This window comes from Gobius niger (assembly GCF_951799975.1).
Source record: "Gobius niger genome assembly, chromosome: 9".
Taxonomy (NCBI): Eukaryota; Metazoa; Chordata; class Actinopteri; order Gobiiformes; family Gobiidae; genus Gobius; species Gobius niger.
The window spans coordinates 26,187,454-26,203,264 of NC_136860.1; the positions used below are offsets into that span (position 1 = coordinate 26,187,454).

At 41.1% G+C, this 15,811-nt stretch overlaps 1 protein-coding gene across 3 annotated transcripts in view; it reads left to right on the top strand.

The window, feature by feature from the left end:
* The window catches only part of epha3 (eph receptor A3), a 116,689-nt gene that overhangs the window by 85,631 nt on the left and 15,247 nt on the right, over positions 1–15,811 (top strand). For all 3 annotated transcript variants that reach the window (XM_079563387.1, XM_079563388.1, XM_079563389.1), the window contains 8 exons: positions 1,412–1,517; positions 1,899–1,963; positions 2,802–2,927; positions 6,737–6,922; positions 10,126–10,187; positions 12,576–12,785; positions 14,870–15,019; positions 15,104–15,297. In XM_079563387.1, coding sequence (XP_079419513.1) covers positions 1,412–1,517; positions 1,899–1,963; positions 2,802–2,927; positions 6,737–6,922; positions 10,126–10,187; positions 12,576–12,785; positions 14,870–15,019; positions 15,104–15,297 — 1,099 coding nt within the window. The remainder of the gene's footprint in view (positions 1–1,411; positions 1,518–1,898; positions 1,964–2,801; positions 2,928–6,736; positions 6,923–10,125; positions 10,188–12,575; positions 12,786–14,869; positions 15,020–15,103; positions 15,298–15,811) is intronic.

Below are 15,811 nucleotides of genomic sequence, written 5' to 3' on the forward strand. Positions count from 1 at the left end.
ACAAGATCCACTTCTGACACAGTATGTCTATGGGCGATACCCGGGGTAAGCAAGTTCGCTCGGAGGAGGGCCGATTTTCTTCATTGTAAAAAGACCAAGGGCCGAACCTGACAATTTTAGCCAAAAGTTAAGCTTACAGATGCCAGTGCTGTGCATAATATCTGACCTCATTTGGTGTTTTGTTTGGACATTTTTAAAGTAATTGACGGTATTTCTCACATCTTTACAGTACTTAACTCATTTAGCGAACACGTTTTCTCCAGTTTGACCTTTCCCAAATCTAAAAAGCCTCTTGAAAAAAAAAAGCATGAGACGATGAAAAAGCAACATAACAAGAAAAGCAACAAAATGCCACAAAAATGCAACAAACACGCAGCAATAAAGTGAAGACAAGGTGGCGGCAATGTGAGGATGAATCGCAGATCAGTTTTAACGGTCTTAGCTTTCAAATGAGTCGTTACTCCCGATTTGGGTAAAGCCAAACTGGAGAAAATGTGCTCGGTTAAGGCAGGGGTTAAGAGGTTAAACTCTACAATGGTTAAAGTACCTCTGATTTGTGTCAAGTTATTTCTCAAAATCATCTTGAGGGCCAAAGGTTCTATGCTGGAGGGCCGAATTTGGCCCCCGGGCCTAACGCTGCCTTCCCTGGGGTATACCATCGAAATAACTTTATGTCATTGTACAGTTCACAGTCTGAGTCACCCATATGCCAAATATTATGCATGTAATTGATGGTGGCAAGATACTGGGACAGAAGGAACCAGAGATAAAAGTATCCCACGACCCTCATGGTCATATTTTTGTAAAAATATTGACTTATCCATTGCTCGTTTATTTGGTTCCACAGAGCGACAATATTTGACACAACTCATTCGTCATTTTCCATCGACTGGTGACATTTTGACATTGGAAAGGAGCCACTGTAATGACAGCATTTTTGCTTAATGAAGCATACTCCTCCAATGCAAATCACTTCTTTATTTGTCAAAGACTTTAATGAATGATCAATATTTTTCTTGTGTTTATGCCCATGCAAACTTTGTTCAATTTTCATATAACTTACTCATAACTTACTGGTGTTAGTGTACAGTACCTCATCAGTAAGAGCATATCTATGGACTTAAACATAGGATAAACGTATCCAACTTAAAGTGATACATAATAAGAGGGCGAGTGAGTGATACTGCCACGAAAGGATTTTTATTTTTATAAGTCGGTTGTGCCTCGGACCTCCTCTCTCCTCTTATAGCGATACATAATTACAGAAATAGTCATTATAGAGGAAATAGTAAGAGCCTGAGCCTATTGTGTTTTTTTTATTTCCCTTTGGTGGAGCAAATGTTGACCCAAATTTGACAAGATTGATACTGTAACATTATAAGCCATGACCTTATGTTGCCTGTATTTCCAGCTGCCTTCTCCATTTCTGGTGAGAACAGCCAAGTGGTCCTGATCGCCGTTTCCTCCGCTGTGGCCATCATCCTGCTGACGGTGCTGCTGTACGTCCTGATCGGCAGGTCTGTCCCCCAATCGCGAGTCCTCCCACCCGGACATTTTCGTGCGCTAAAACCAACTTTCCAATGCAATCATTCACGTGCCACGCTGCCAGAATATCCCCTAATGTCTTTGCTGTTATTTTAGTAAGAGATATGCGTGCATGGGTGTGTGCATTTGCTGTGCGTGGCTGGAGTTGGCAGTCCGGAGCGCTCGCCGAGAGTCTAAATCCATGGCTCATTATGAGACTTACTGATCCTCTTTTGGCTTATAAAACTCCGAATTACACACTCGCAGCTCATGCTTCCATCCTCTGCCCTCGGGTGAAGTCTTACTTGGACCATGTGGCATTTATTGTGACCCCGTTCTCTCTCTCTCTCTCTCTTTTTTTTTTGGTTTTCCAGGTTCTGTTGCCGCAGCAAATCCAAACATCCTGATGAAAAACGACTCCAATTTGGAAATGGCCACTGTGAGTTCAAACGCCACAAAACTGATCTCGCTGTGTACTCTTTCAACTACGGCAGACGTGCGGCCATAGGCAGATTATGGTTGGCTGAGTTGATATGTCTTCATTGAGAGCTGTCATGTCGAAGAAGCTGCTGGGGATTTTTATTTTTTTTTCCCGTGATGCATTGAGAAGACACCAGTCAGGCAAAGATCATTCTAAGTCAGAAAGTGGTTTCCCGGCCCATTGCAAATATATCCAAGCGGCTTTAGCAGCGAGACGTCAGTAACAGCATGTTCTCTTCACGGGACATTATTAATGATAGACTTTGCTGGATAAATCCTTTCAAATTGCTCCGCTTAAAAACCAGTTGGGTTGATTATTATTATTTTCTTTACATTTTAGCTTTTAGTGCAACCAGATTGTTTTGTTTTTTATCTGATTAAAAAGCAGTCAAGAGCTTCTTTTTAAATTTACATCCAGCTTCCCGACCTTGCCCTGCTTTTATTACCGTACAAAGTAATTTATTGGGAATAGCACCACCTTTAGCCCTGGCCTCTGCATTGATCCCAGAACTCCCATGCGGACCAACACCCGAGCTGGGATGGGTCAAACTCCAAAAAAGCGTTCATTTCCCAACAGGGACCTATAGAATGAAACTTTACTACTTGTTTATGAAGATTTAGTATCTCGCACCAGTTTCTGTTATTGGTGGTAATGTGCGTGGGGCTGAGGGCCACAAATCAGGCTTACAGTCAGAATTATCTTAAACAGCGTGCTCTGACATGGCCATGTATTACAGCGTGTTTGCACAGAGTGATTAATGCTAACAGTTTCTCTCTCGCTCTCTCTGATGTTGAAGTGCGTCTCCCCGGGATCCGGACTTACGTGGACCCACACACGTATGAAGATCCCAGTCAGGCTGTGCACGAGTTTGCAAAGGAGCTGGACGCGTCGAGTATTTCCATTGACAAAGTGGTGGGAGCAGGTGAGGAGACTTCATTCTGTGATGTCACGAACCCCATTACGATATATGCTTCTGGCCTTCGTTTTTGCCGAACCTAAGCATCCTTCAGCTTACAATACAGATATAGTAGACAAAAAATATTATATGTATCAGACAAAAACTGTCCTAAAGTAAAAGTATATAAGTATCCAGTTTCAAAAGTTAAAAAGCAAGCATTTCACGTGGATGGTGAAAATCATTGAAAGTTAAAGAACAAATAAGTAACTTAATAAATCATTTCCGAAGTCCCTCTGGGGGGAATATACTGTAAGTGTTATTTTTTTTTTTCATCTCCCCCTGGTGTCTCTGGTCAGAAAACCACAATTGCAACTTTCCTGCACCGAGGTGGAGGCGCAATACACACTAATAGAATCACGAAGAAGAAGGCTAGCGGGCAAAGCTAACTTCGGGCTAGCACCAGTATTTACGGCGAAGTCTGAGTTAAAATAAATATCTCCATTGTGTAATTAGATGTACAATATCCCTAACTTCGTCTTTTCTGTCAGCATAGTATTTACTCTCACGGACAATTAATGAGTAAAAAAACGTAGCATGTTACGACACCTCCAGTGATGCTTATGGCCTCTAGGGGCATGAGTTACTTAGTTCTGCTTTAATTTGCCTTTTATAAAGAAGATTTGTGATGTTTTCAATTCACACAGTTTTCTGACTTTATAATTCAGTTGTTTCGACAGTGCTATATTTCTATAGTTTTTAGATTCACCGACTTAGAAAGTACAAGAAATTTTAGTTTAAGTATAGTTTTATGTTTCTACTTTGTTACTTTGCCACTCAATGTTGCCAAAACTAATTCAATCTAATATAAAGTATCTGTTTGACTTGGCCTCATCCTGTCATACAGTTCAAATGAACAGTATTTGTCACACAATCAGTGTATTTTATTAGATCATATTTTTAATGAATCAAAGCTGTTTTCTGTCTCTCAGAGCTGCAGTCTCAACCCTTCACAACACGCCTGCACATACATAGCCTATATAATTTCACAGTGCATTTACACTGGGGGAGCCCGACATTAATCTCAATTTGCTTTAAACAAACACTCTTTTTGTGTCCGCCATTTTCACGTTTGCACCAACCCATTCGAGTTTCAACTGGTTCATGGTCCGTTTGAATGAAAAACACACACGCAGGCCTCGAATGTAAAGCCGCGGTGCCCTATATTGGCATTTTCATTGCAGCGGGCCGATCTGTGTGCGAGTGCCATATAACTCACAGCTGGAAGTGAGAAAACATTAAATGGCGCAGCGTGGAGCCCCCTTCCTCCCCGTGATGAGGGCCAGCGCTTTCCGCTTTCTCCCTGAGATGCTTCACTGACATCTTTCCAATCTTCACTCTTTTGTTCCCATGCAAACTGTTCCAAATTGGTCAACTGTCTTGAATTATCTGCAACATCAGCGGCCGCAGCACTTTTCCAGCCTCAACTGTGTGCATGTGTGAGGATAACAAACTTTTGATGACGTTGGACTTTTCTTTACGTTGTTTAGTGTTGCGCATTGTGATTTTATGCAGCTGCAAAGTTGTTTTCTTTTAAACAAATACTTTGCATTATGCATCATTTGCAGCACTGTGACAAAGACACCCACATAATGTATTCCCAAACACATGCATTCTCTCTAAATCCTCAAATCCTTGGTGGCCCAGACCAAACAAATACAGTCACACACAGGGATAAAGAACTAAGATGTGGATAAACTTCTTAAACAAAAGGTTTTGCACTTATCCAAGACCTATTGTTGTTGGGGTTTTTTTAATACAACACTAGCCATTACGAGATTATGAAGTACTATTTTCAGGTGGGAAGTACGATTACACCATACAAAACTTTGCTTTGCTTTTTTGGGTTGTGTTTTGATGTGTCACTTATTTAATCCTGAGTGAAAAATGTAGTAGTTTAGTAGTTTTCCATACTTCCTGTGGATATTAGTCGTGTTCAGGCTGTCTAAAACAATACACACTACAGTGTACACACTTTTGTTTTTCTCCTCTTCTGTCTTCATTAAAGGGATATTTCAGGATTTTTGACATAGGGCCTCATTTCTTCCAGAGTGTTGTTGATTTATTTATTAATTAATTTTTTTATTCATGCAGTCCTTATATTTGAAGATTTCAGTGGTGCTAGGCTAGTACTAGGCTGGCACATGTCTATGGTAACTAGTAGCCTGTATTAAAAACCTCTTCCAAATCATCGGGTAGTCCTCCAAACGTTGCCATATCTGATTTGTAGAAAGCTCCTTTGTGAATTCCACGCCTAGTAATGCCGGCCGCAGGTAAACCAACTAGCAGATCACTCCGCCGCTGCGTAGCTTACAACCAGGAAGCTGATGCTGCTCAAATATAATTTCTTTTAAATGCAAAATGGTTATATTTCAAAAATGATTCAGTCAACACAGACATTTATATCGGTAGTCTGGTGTCATAAGTGATTTGCCTCAGGTGCACTGTGCTTGGGTCAGACTGTTTTTAATGCAGGATACTAGATACCATAGACATGCGCTAGCCTAGCACTAGCCTAGCACCACTAAACTCTTCAAATATAAGTACCGCATGAATTAAAAAAAATATATGTATCTCCAGAAATCAACAACACTCTGGATAACTAGGAAATAAGGCCCTATGTCAAAAATCCTGAAATATCCCTTTAAGTAAGCTCACTTTAGACTGTTGATTGCCGGCAAAGGCAAAAAGCCCAGACTGGCTTGTGCTTACATGGGTCAAACTGACGCTTCAAAGTCCAGTACCTACGTCTGTCTCCTCTTTCTCTCTCGCTGACCACATAAGAATTGGCGAGGCCTCACTCAAATGTTCACTGCAGAGGCCGAAAAAATGTCCCAAAACATGCATCCTTCTGGTGTTTAGGAAGGTAGCAATTACAACTAAGATCTTCAAGGCTTTCTGGGCATGGAGCGCTGGACTGTATGACCCCGTGTAGCATTCAGTATATAGCTTATGACATCATTCACATTCATATTAATAACCCACACAAACACGTCGAGCCCAGCATACACACGCCGCTGTTCTGTCTAGCCAAATCCCTGTCATGCGCCGTTGCATGGCTGGATGGCCATGATGTGCCCTACAAAGCTTACACTACACACTCTTGCTCTCTGCAGTGGGCTCCCAGACAAAGATTGATGTACAGTATTTGACTGAAGAAGAAAAAAATTCTAATCTTTTGTCTTTTTTTTATTGAAAAAGGGTGATATGAGAAGCTAGCAGGACTTGAGTTCGTCCTACCAGTTCGGAGTTGAATGGCACTAATGCAGATTAGTGCTATAAATAAATGTGTGAATACAATCCTAAGTACATAATGCAGTTTTACAGTGAATGTTTTTTTCAAATGCAGTTTTCGAACCGAGCACATTTTCTCCAGTTCGGCTTTACCCAGATCTAAAAGCTTCTTGACAAAAAGTGTTAAAATAGCAATGAAAATGAGGATGAAAACGCAACAAAAAAGTGACAAAAGAGGGTCAAAAACGTGCCGGAAAAGCAACAATAACACAATAAAAATAAACAAAATAAACAAAAATGATGAAAACACTACAAAAAAGTGATGAAAATGGGACCAAAAAAAGACACAAAAACACAACAAACAAAAAAAATGGGATAAAAAGAGTTACGATCAGATCTTAGCTTTCAAATGAGGTGTTACTCTGGCCAAGCTCTCCAGTTCAGAAGCTTTTAGATTTGGGTGAAGCTGAACTGGAGAAAACTACTTCGCTATTCTATTCCCTTTTTTATAAGCTCAGTATATGCTTGACTCTGTGTTGAAGGAGAGTTTGGAGAAGTCTGCAGTGGGCGTTTGAAGCTTCCCAGCAAGAAGGAGATCTGTGTGGCCATCAAGACGCTGAAGGGAGGATATACTGACAAACAGAGGCGGGACTTCCTGGCCGAGGCGTCGATCATGGGGCAGTTCGACCACCCCAACATCATCAGACTGGAGGGAGTGGTCACCCGCAGTAAGTACAAGCAAATGAGAGTCCCACACTAATATGCTTCTTGGTTTATCCGTTTTACTCTACCTACCCCGTCTCATCATTCCTAATCATTTCATGAAGAGAAGTGCTCGTGATATGTTAAGAGTTTAGGTCTGTTAAATAATAATTAGTATCTCTTTTAATAAAGCATAGAAGTTTCACATCCAACAAGAATATAGAAAGGCATGAATAGTTAAAGACACTCTACATCATTTACTGTACATTAACAGCATCTCCAGACAATCTTTTCTACTGATTTCGTATTTTCCCATCATCTTTGACGAATGACCGCTCCGTGTCCAGTGCCGGTGTGAAAGAAACAGGAGTTGTATTGAGTGGCGGCGGTGTAAATCTGCGCAGATCAATGCTCCGTGATCAAAGCCTGTGTCCAAAGCAGGCATAAATCCATAAATCCATAACTGTGACTCGCCCCCCCTCTGGGCCTCTTTATGCGATCATTAGCACTCACAAAAGAGCGCGGGGAAAGGAGCGAATGCGGAAAAAAGGCAAATAATGAGAGTGAAGTTGGTAGAGCAGAAGCAGCGCGGGCCTGAGCTCTCCCTCCGGCTCGATGCTCGTTAGGTGCTTCTGACACTGCAGCAAGACAATACCTGAGGTCCAACAGAAGATTCTGCAATACCGCACTTTCTTTTAGTTTCTTCTGCTCCACCTTTCATCATCTGCATTGCATAAGGCTTGGTTTGGATCTTTGATATCAGTAGAAACGCTAACTCAGTCTCCTTAATATAAATGCAGTGAAAATTAAGGCTTGTTCTAAAATGTACTGATAAAATAAAGGCATTTTGTATTCTGGCTGTGGTTAAAGCCACACCATGAAGAATTTTTACCCAATAAATAAAGCATTTTTTTTTTTATGACAGATACTTTTATAATTGAAAAATGCCTCATAAATGTACAAACAAACGTTTATGAGGCTCACCTCTCCTAAGACATGACTGTAAACTTCACCAAGAGTGGGTACGTCTCCAGCTCGTCTCCATGGAGATGTGACGAAAGGAAGTAGAATTTGAGATTTAAATAGGCTATGTTCACATTAAAATCCATTCTTGGATTACCCACTGCAGTAATAGCATTTTCTGTGTTGAGCTGGTCATATGGAGCATGTTTTGTTTAGCCGACAACAGTATAGTCCAAAATGTTGCGCAGTGTACCTTTAAGATTTGACCAACATCTGATTGTTTAAATAAAAATGTGATGTGAATTGCCTTTTGGGAATGAACATGCGTGACAGTTGTATATTTATGTGTAAGCCTTTGCGAAACTATAATAGTGTGTACCCCACCTAAGTCCCAATTCAAAGCCATGCCATGTATGGAACAGAAAAGTTCTAAAACATAAAAATCTATAATTATAGTGTTTCCTGAAACAGGAACTTTTCCTCTGGAATAGTTGGCATGCACCGCGCAGTAGGCATTCCCCTTGTTTTTGTAATATATCATAGCGCAGTATTTAGCCTGTGTAAACATTCAGAGTGGAGCCCAGCGCACAAACACAGAGCTGTGCAAAGACTGATAAATGCAGGCCATAGTTTCAGGATGTCGATTTGACACGCTCTCCCTCACACATACACTCTTTCTCTCCCTCTTTCTCTCTCACTGCTTTGGGGTGATTTATTAAGCTGCTCCTGTTAATTCTTAATAATACTGGGACTTTCACAGACCATTTACCTCGCTGCTACTTTTGGCCGATACACACGTGCTGCATATAACACACACTGATATACAGATGCATGTATTACGCTCTGTTTCTGCTCACACTTGCATTCGGCGAATAAACTGGCTCTGGGCCTTTTGCTGCGGCTGCCAGTGAGAGGAGAGACAGAGCAGGGTTAGGGAGAGGAGGACAAGCCGGGAGGAACCAGAGGATGTCCCTGTCTGTGTGAGCGACCAGACTCATCGATCATAAACTTTATGAATCAGGGGTGGTTTTTGGAGCACGTTTGCAGAAACAATAGCTGGACATAGATTATATTTGCATGTCTGGAGAGATTTCTCTGTCATCTGTCAACTGGGTCATAGGATTTCAGTGCAATCAAGGTCATGGATATAGTTTTCTTCAAATGTGTTTTATGCATGCTGGACACTTTGGCAGTTTCAGCCACTGAGCAACAGATGTTTTGTTCCGATAGTGTTTGCTCATAAAGTATTCTGGTTGAATTATACTGAAAATGTACCTGCATGCTGAAATTTAACAGTTATTATTTCAAACTGATAATGAAAACATGCTGGAACCAATGGGGCATCAAAATGTAACAATAAATCTGGACATTTACCTGCTCTTAAAGTCAATGGAGACAAATATGTGCTTGAAGTGGCCTGAACAGTATTTTCAATCCGACTGCTTTGCTTAATTTAGAGATTTGCACCTCATTAAACGAAAGCAGGGCTCATTACAGTGGCAGGGTGTGTTTAATAGTAGCTTATAGTTGATTCTCTGAAAGGGTTCAAAGTCCAACATCAGGTTGTAACAAAAAGAGACAGCTCCATCTTATTGCCAAGAAGAAAAGGTCTCTGCCAGGAAAAGAATCACAGTGTAAAATGCCAAGACTTTGCGCATCGCTACATCTGCCTGCTTATTCGCTGCGACAATCCCACGAAACATTGAGAGAATAGCAGGTGGCCAGGTGTAAAGAGGGCCACAAGAGGAGTATAGTATGGGCGCGCAATCAGAATAAGGAAAGAGCACTGGCCTGGTGAATCCGGGAGTACAAAGCCATCTGGGACACAAACGCGTCCTGACACTGGCGCTGCCCCCTTTAACAGCCTCTGATTTAAAGGCCCTCGTCCCTTTTCCCCCTGCAGTCATAAACCCCACTCTGGCCCTTGGTCTGATCATATACAGATGATAGCAGGCCGCGCGGATTTACAAGCAGCTCTTCCATCGAAATAAAGATGTCACGTTCTTGAAGGCTGACCCGCCGGGGCCCTAAAACCCGCGCTCTTGCTCTGAGTGTGAACGGAGGTGTCTGCTTTAAGTCAAGCTACAGCCCGGCGCTCCTCTGTCACAACTGCGCCGTTATCACAAAATAAATCTGAAGGTGAAGATGGGACTTTGGGTGTAGATATGCCCCGCTGGAGACAGCTCCATTCGCGGTCATATCTGAATGGGTAATATATGGAAGTGATATGAAGTAGCAGGCAGTGATTCTGGCCTCTGTGTTGCAGGTAAACCAGTCATGATCGTCACGGAATACATGGAGAATGGATCACTCGACAGCTTCTTGCGAGTAAGTAGCACACAGCAGTAAATATGGAAACAAAATTACTTGAAGGACTTGATGTTTATGGTAAATGCTGGTGAGTTTATGGGGCGACAGTGGCGTATATGGTACAGCGGATTGCCTCATGGTCAGGGGTTCGAATGCCAGCTCCCGAAGGTGCACACTGTTGTTGTGTCCTTGGGCAAGAAATTTCCAAATAACTTGAATATATCTTCACTGGACCGTAATTAGCCAAATGCATTTTCTTCATTCGGCACTACCTAAATCTAAAAGTTTCTTGAGACCCTAGGCTCCATCCGAAACCTCAAATATGTTCCATGTCCTGATCTCTCTGTCCCTGATCCTTTATCTTTCATGGGCTCAACTGTTAGATCTCTATATGCAGTTAGTGAACTGGCGGCGTGGTGGCTTATGGGATGGCACATAGCCCCCAATCCCTGGTGAGTTAGCACCAGAGGGCCCTATGCTAAAGTAGCTATGACAGTTAGCATACAGGCTCCTTTCCCTAACTCCTTCCTAACTGACAGCCCAATTCGGAGGCTTCTTATCATGTATCACTTACCAATTTAAGCGTTTTGGATCCAGCCTTACAAAACGGGTTTTCGTTGTTTTTTCTTTCACACTTTTTTGTCATGTTTTTGTCACTTTTTCGTCTTGTTTTTATGCCTTTTAGTTGTGTTATTGTTGCTTTTTATACGTTTTTTGTTGCTCTTTTGTTGCTCTTTCAGCATCATCATCTCTTATGTTCTTTTTTCATCCTCCTTTTTGTCGCTAGTGTGACGCTTTGTTCACGAAGCTTTTAGATTTGGGTAGAGCCAAACTGGATATAACGTGCTTGGTTCAGATGAGGGTTAAGAAATTGTTAAAGGTTGTGTACCTGATTTGTATATTTTCATTGTTTTTAGTAGTGGGGTGAAATTATGTTTTATCTTTACTAAAACTATGACAGCAGACATTTGTTTGTAAAAAAAAATGTAATTCTAAAGCCTGAGCTATGAAACAAGGTTCTTTTTGAAGAATTGGGGAAGTTAGGAATGAGTTCAGATCAAAACTAATCAATGTACGCTTTTCCTTAATAATTGTTTGAAAACACAGCAAAAAACACTCACAGGGCCTTTTACTTTAAGCTAATTGGTTGAAAATGTGTATTTGTTTACCCACATTCGTTGACTGTGCTGCCTATACTGTGCTTTTTTTTCCACTTTGAATAGTTTATTTTTTCCAACGACAAAGATTTATTGACTGAGCGTCACGTCTATATCCCTAAAGCCTGCCTAAGTGCTGCATATTTGATTATTATGCGCCAGGCTCCTGAAGAGAAATGGACGGGCTTTTGTGAAATTATTCTAAGCCTCGCCGCCAAACCACAACACTGGCATAAAGCTTGCGTACCAATGTCTGTTTTCGTCCTTTTCCACGTGTCTGCGTAGTATCTAGACACATCCAGGCGGGCAGCAGTTTGTCTTGACGTCTTCCCAAGAGCTCTGCACATTATCACAACTGCAATGTGTCACTTATGGGGGAACCCACACATCCAGTCCCATGCAAATTGAGTATAGGTTTTGTTCGACTTTGTATATGTGTCTCTTTGAAACGAGGAAGCCAGGTGGTCCGGCCACTAATTGCTCCAGACGAAAAGGAACGCAGGTTGGTTTTCAAAGCCCCAAAAAAAACACACCCTTCATTTTCCACCGTGTGACCTGCTCTCTGACCAGAGCGCAGCCAGAAAGAGGAAATGCCACGGATGGGAACTGAAGTGAAATGGACAATGTTGTTTATAAGTGCCGTTACATGGAGTGGACTGAAGGGTTAAGCCCTGTCGAACTCTGACACACAAAGGAGACAGTGATGTGTTTTGAAACCCAAAATCCCATTATGTGATATTGTGAAATTAAACGGGGGATTTGATATGAAGTAAGGAGAAAAGCAGAAATTCCTGGTTAGTTTCAGGTTCATGTTGACTTTTCGGGTTTTAGTCACATTAGTGGTATTATACAAGCTATTGTTTGGTAGATATGATACAGAACACATTAAAATTCTAAGTTGGTCTTCTACTTTTGACTCTGGGCCTTGAAATTCTAAGTTGTTGCATGGTCTTCTGCTTTTGACTCTAAGCCATCAAACGGAAAACAAAACCTCCTTCATTTGCATTGAGAATAACACATTTACTCACTTTAGATTCTCTAAATTCTATCACGGCCGCTGAGTTTACAATTCCACAGTGTAAAACGGAGCGGAGAATGTCAAAGAAGGTGTCTCAGAAAGGGTAATGAAGTACTAACACATAGGGGCACCGTTTTATGCAAATGAGCACAAAGGTCAGACACATTGCATTAAAACCATTATATTAAAGCTTTTCTTCTTTCTTTTCTGTCTGTTTGTTTGTTTGTACAGAAGCATGACGCACAGTTCACAGGGATCCAGCTGGTGGGCATGCTGCGCGGGATCGCCTCCGGGATGAAGTACCTGTCAGACATGGGCTACGTGCACAGAGACCTGGCCGCCCGAAACATCCTGGTCAACAGTAACCTGGTGTGTAAAGTGTCCGACTTCGGCCTGTCCCGAGTCCTAGAGGACGACCCGGAGGCTGCGTACACCACCAGGGTGAGTGGGACAAGAACAGCATTGCTTTAATACAATATATTTCCTTTTGTTTGGACATAGTTTTTACACGTAATGCCATACATCGAGTCAGTGAATGAAATATACAGGTTTGTCTCCCCGTTTTTGAATCGAGGAACTTGAGGATTAGTAAATATTTGTAATGTCTAGAAAATATGAACCTAATATATTAGTATTTTACACGAAAATAAGAAAAGATTGATTGTGAGGACAGGTACAAAAGCAAGTTATTACTTGCTCTGCGGTGTTGGGGGTAACGTATTACAAAAGTAACAAGTTAACCAAGGAATATATCATCTTACTTACAGAAAATACCAGAATATATTAGTCATTACAATTCAAGTAACTCGAGTTACAAGTGTATTTAAATGTATGAACGACAAAAAGCCAAACCCCCCCAACAGACACTGTTGTCCGTTAAGATCTGCTGTTGTGTGAAGCTAATGTCGTCAAAACAAAACAAAGAGAATGAGGAAAGAGAAGAAAAAGGAAATCTTTGACTGCACTTTTGCTTGGTGGCATTAATATTGCTTTCAGTTTACATCTTGCCAAAAGTAACTCAAAAGTAACTCAAAGTATTGTAACTCAGCTACATTTTTGAAACAGAAATATGTTATACAAGCATGTTTTATTTGTATAGCTGTAACTACTAATACAGAATACAGGTGCTCATCATATTATAAGAATATCATGAACAAGTTCATTTATTTCTGTAATTCAACTTCAAATGTGAAACTAATATATGATATAGACTCACGACATGAAAAGTGACATGCTTATGGCTTGCAGCCTATTTTCAAACTATTTTAATTTTATGAGATTTTTAATTTACAAGCTGAGCCATAATCATCGAAATCATAACAATTAAAAGCTATACATCTCACTTTGCATGTAATGAGTCTATCATACATTAGTTTCACAGTTTAAGTTGAATAACATGATATTCTAATTATATGATGAGCACCTGTATTTTACAGTTTTAAAGTAACTTGCCCAACACTGTTGCTATGACTCTCATTGTCGGTGTGCAAAAGTGTTCTGGCCTGAATAGGGTAAACAAAAAGACTCATATGATAATCCCTGTTACTAATTGTAGCCACTATTTCATTGTTTGGCTAGCAACAACCTTGTGCTCTTTCCGCAAGTATTGAACCTATTATCAACGTGGAATCCACCCTCAACCCTAAGAGCCAAACACTTGATAAAACAAGTTGAATTCCAACCGTATGTTTTCTCACGTATTACAAGGTTGAAGGAAAGTATGAGCGCACCTCCAAGTTGTCTACTGCATCAAACAATGAAGAAAGAGAACTTTTTCCTGTTACAAGTTAAGCATTACCTCATAATATCACATTTTATGAAACAGAAACCATATCATTTTGATTGCATTTCCCTACGCCAGCCCGTGTATTCTTGTGTGTGGTCACTCTCATCACGGTCTCCTGTGGTTTTGGGCCGTGCGTGCAGCCCCTTCAAACACGGTACAATTTTCTGGCTGAGAATTGCTCGTCAAATAAACAGCCCCGGCGTTCCATTTTGCCTTTTCTCCCAGAAATACATAATCTAAAATAATAGGGAAGAATAATAAACTCTGCCACTCCGTTACAGTAACAGACAACGCTCCGCACATGTGCTGGAGCTCCCAGACGCACATTGTTTTCTATCTGTCTACTTACTATGCAAATGGACTTTCTGACAACAGGCCTATCCGTCCAACAGCAACAAGACTGGAGGATTCATTTGTCATGTATTTCACTGTTGTTCACCCTGCAATTACTTCCTCAGGCTTATGCACAGCCTAATAGGCCGCTTTGTAACAGAATCCTTGTTCAAATAATTATATCAAGTTATAGGCAATTTGAATCAATTAACTGTGTAATTCACTCTTTATGTATACATTATGGTAGTGGTTCAACTGCAATTAAATGTGGACTTTTAACATTATATGGCAAAGGCATTCGTAGCCGATTTTGTGCCTGTAGGATTGATTAAACGGATTGCTGGAAACATTACTGAATTAAACACCATCAATACGCACTTTGATGAAGGATGTGCTTCGTTTTTAGGGAGGGAAAATCCCAATCCGATGGACAGCTCCAGAGGCGATCGCCTACAGAAAGTTTACCTCCGCCAGTGACGCCTGGAGTTACGGCATTGTTCTCTGGGAGGTGATGTCGTACGGAGAGCGGCCATATTGGGAAATGTCAAATCAGGATGTAAGTATTAGCCTGGAATAACGCAAGAATATCACTACCAAATGTGTACTGGCTTTCAAGCGAATGCACTATGTGTTTGTACAGGTAATAAAAGCAGTGGACGAAGGGTACCGCCTGCCCCCGCCCATGGACTGTCCCGCAACGCTGTACCAGCTCATGCTGGACTGTTGGCAGAAGGAGAGGAATAACAGGCCCAAGTTTGAGCAGATCGTCAGTATCCTGGACAAACTTATCCGCAACCCCGGGACCCTCAAAATCACAGCCAACACCACCTCCAGGTAAAGACCGACTCTGTGGCTCATTTTTGTCTTTACGTTGAGCAGTTTCACCACTTTTAAAAGCAATGATTGGCACTCTTAGTGGTTTACAAAAGGCCCTAGGATTATTGTGTTGCCTTGTGTCTGAATCAGCAGTTCATCTACTGTATATCATCTGTCTTATTATTACAAGCCATACCTTTCAAACATGCTTTTGTTCATGATTCATTCCAGAGAGTGTGAGCAACTGTATTTTCCGATAATTACTGTAAAGACAATAACAAGTTGTGGTCGGAAGCAGAAGTGGAAAGGTGGGAATTTAGCGCTGGATTGTACTTACTTCCTGTTTGGGGCTAGATTTGGGCATTAATATTACTTTCCTCATTCCTGTTCAGAGTTATGGGAATGCTTCATATTTCATTTTCTATTTAGTTAAACTTCTTCCACTCCTTTTTGTACTGTGCTTTTGTAAACTTGGCTTTGAAAGAGAGTTCACAAGTTCTCTTTTGTTCCTTTTGATTGTAACAGCCTTTAT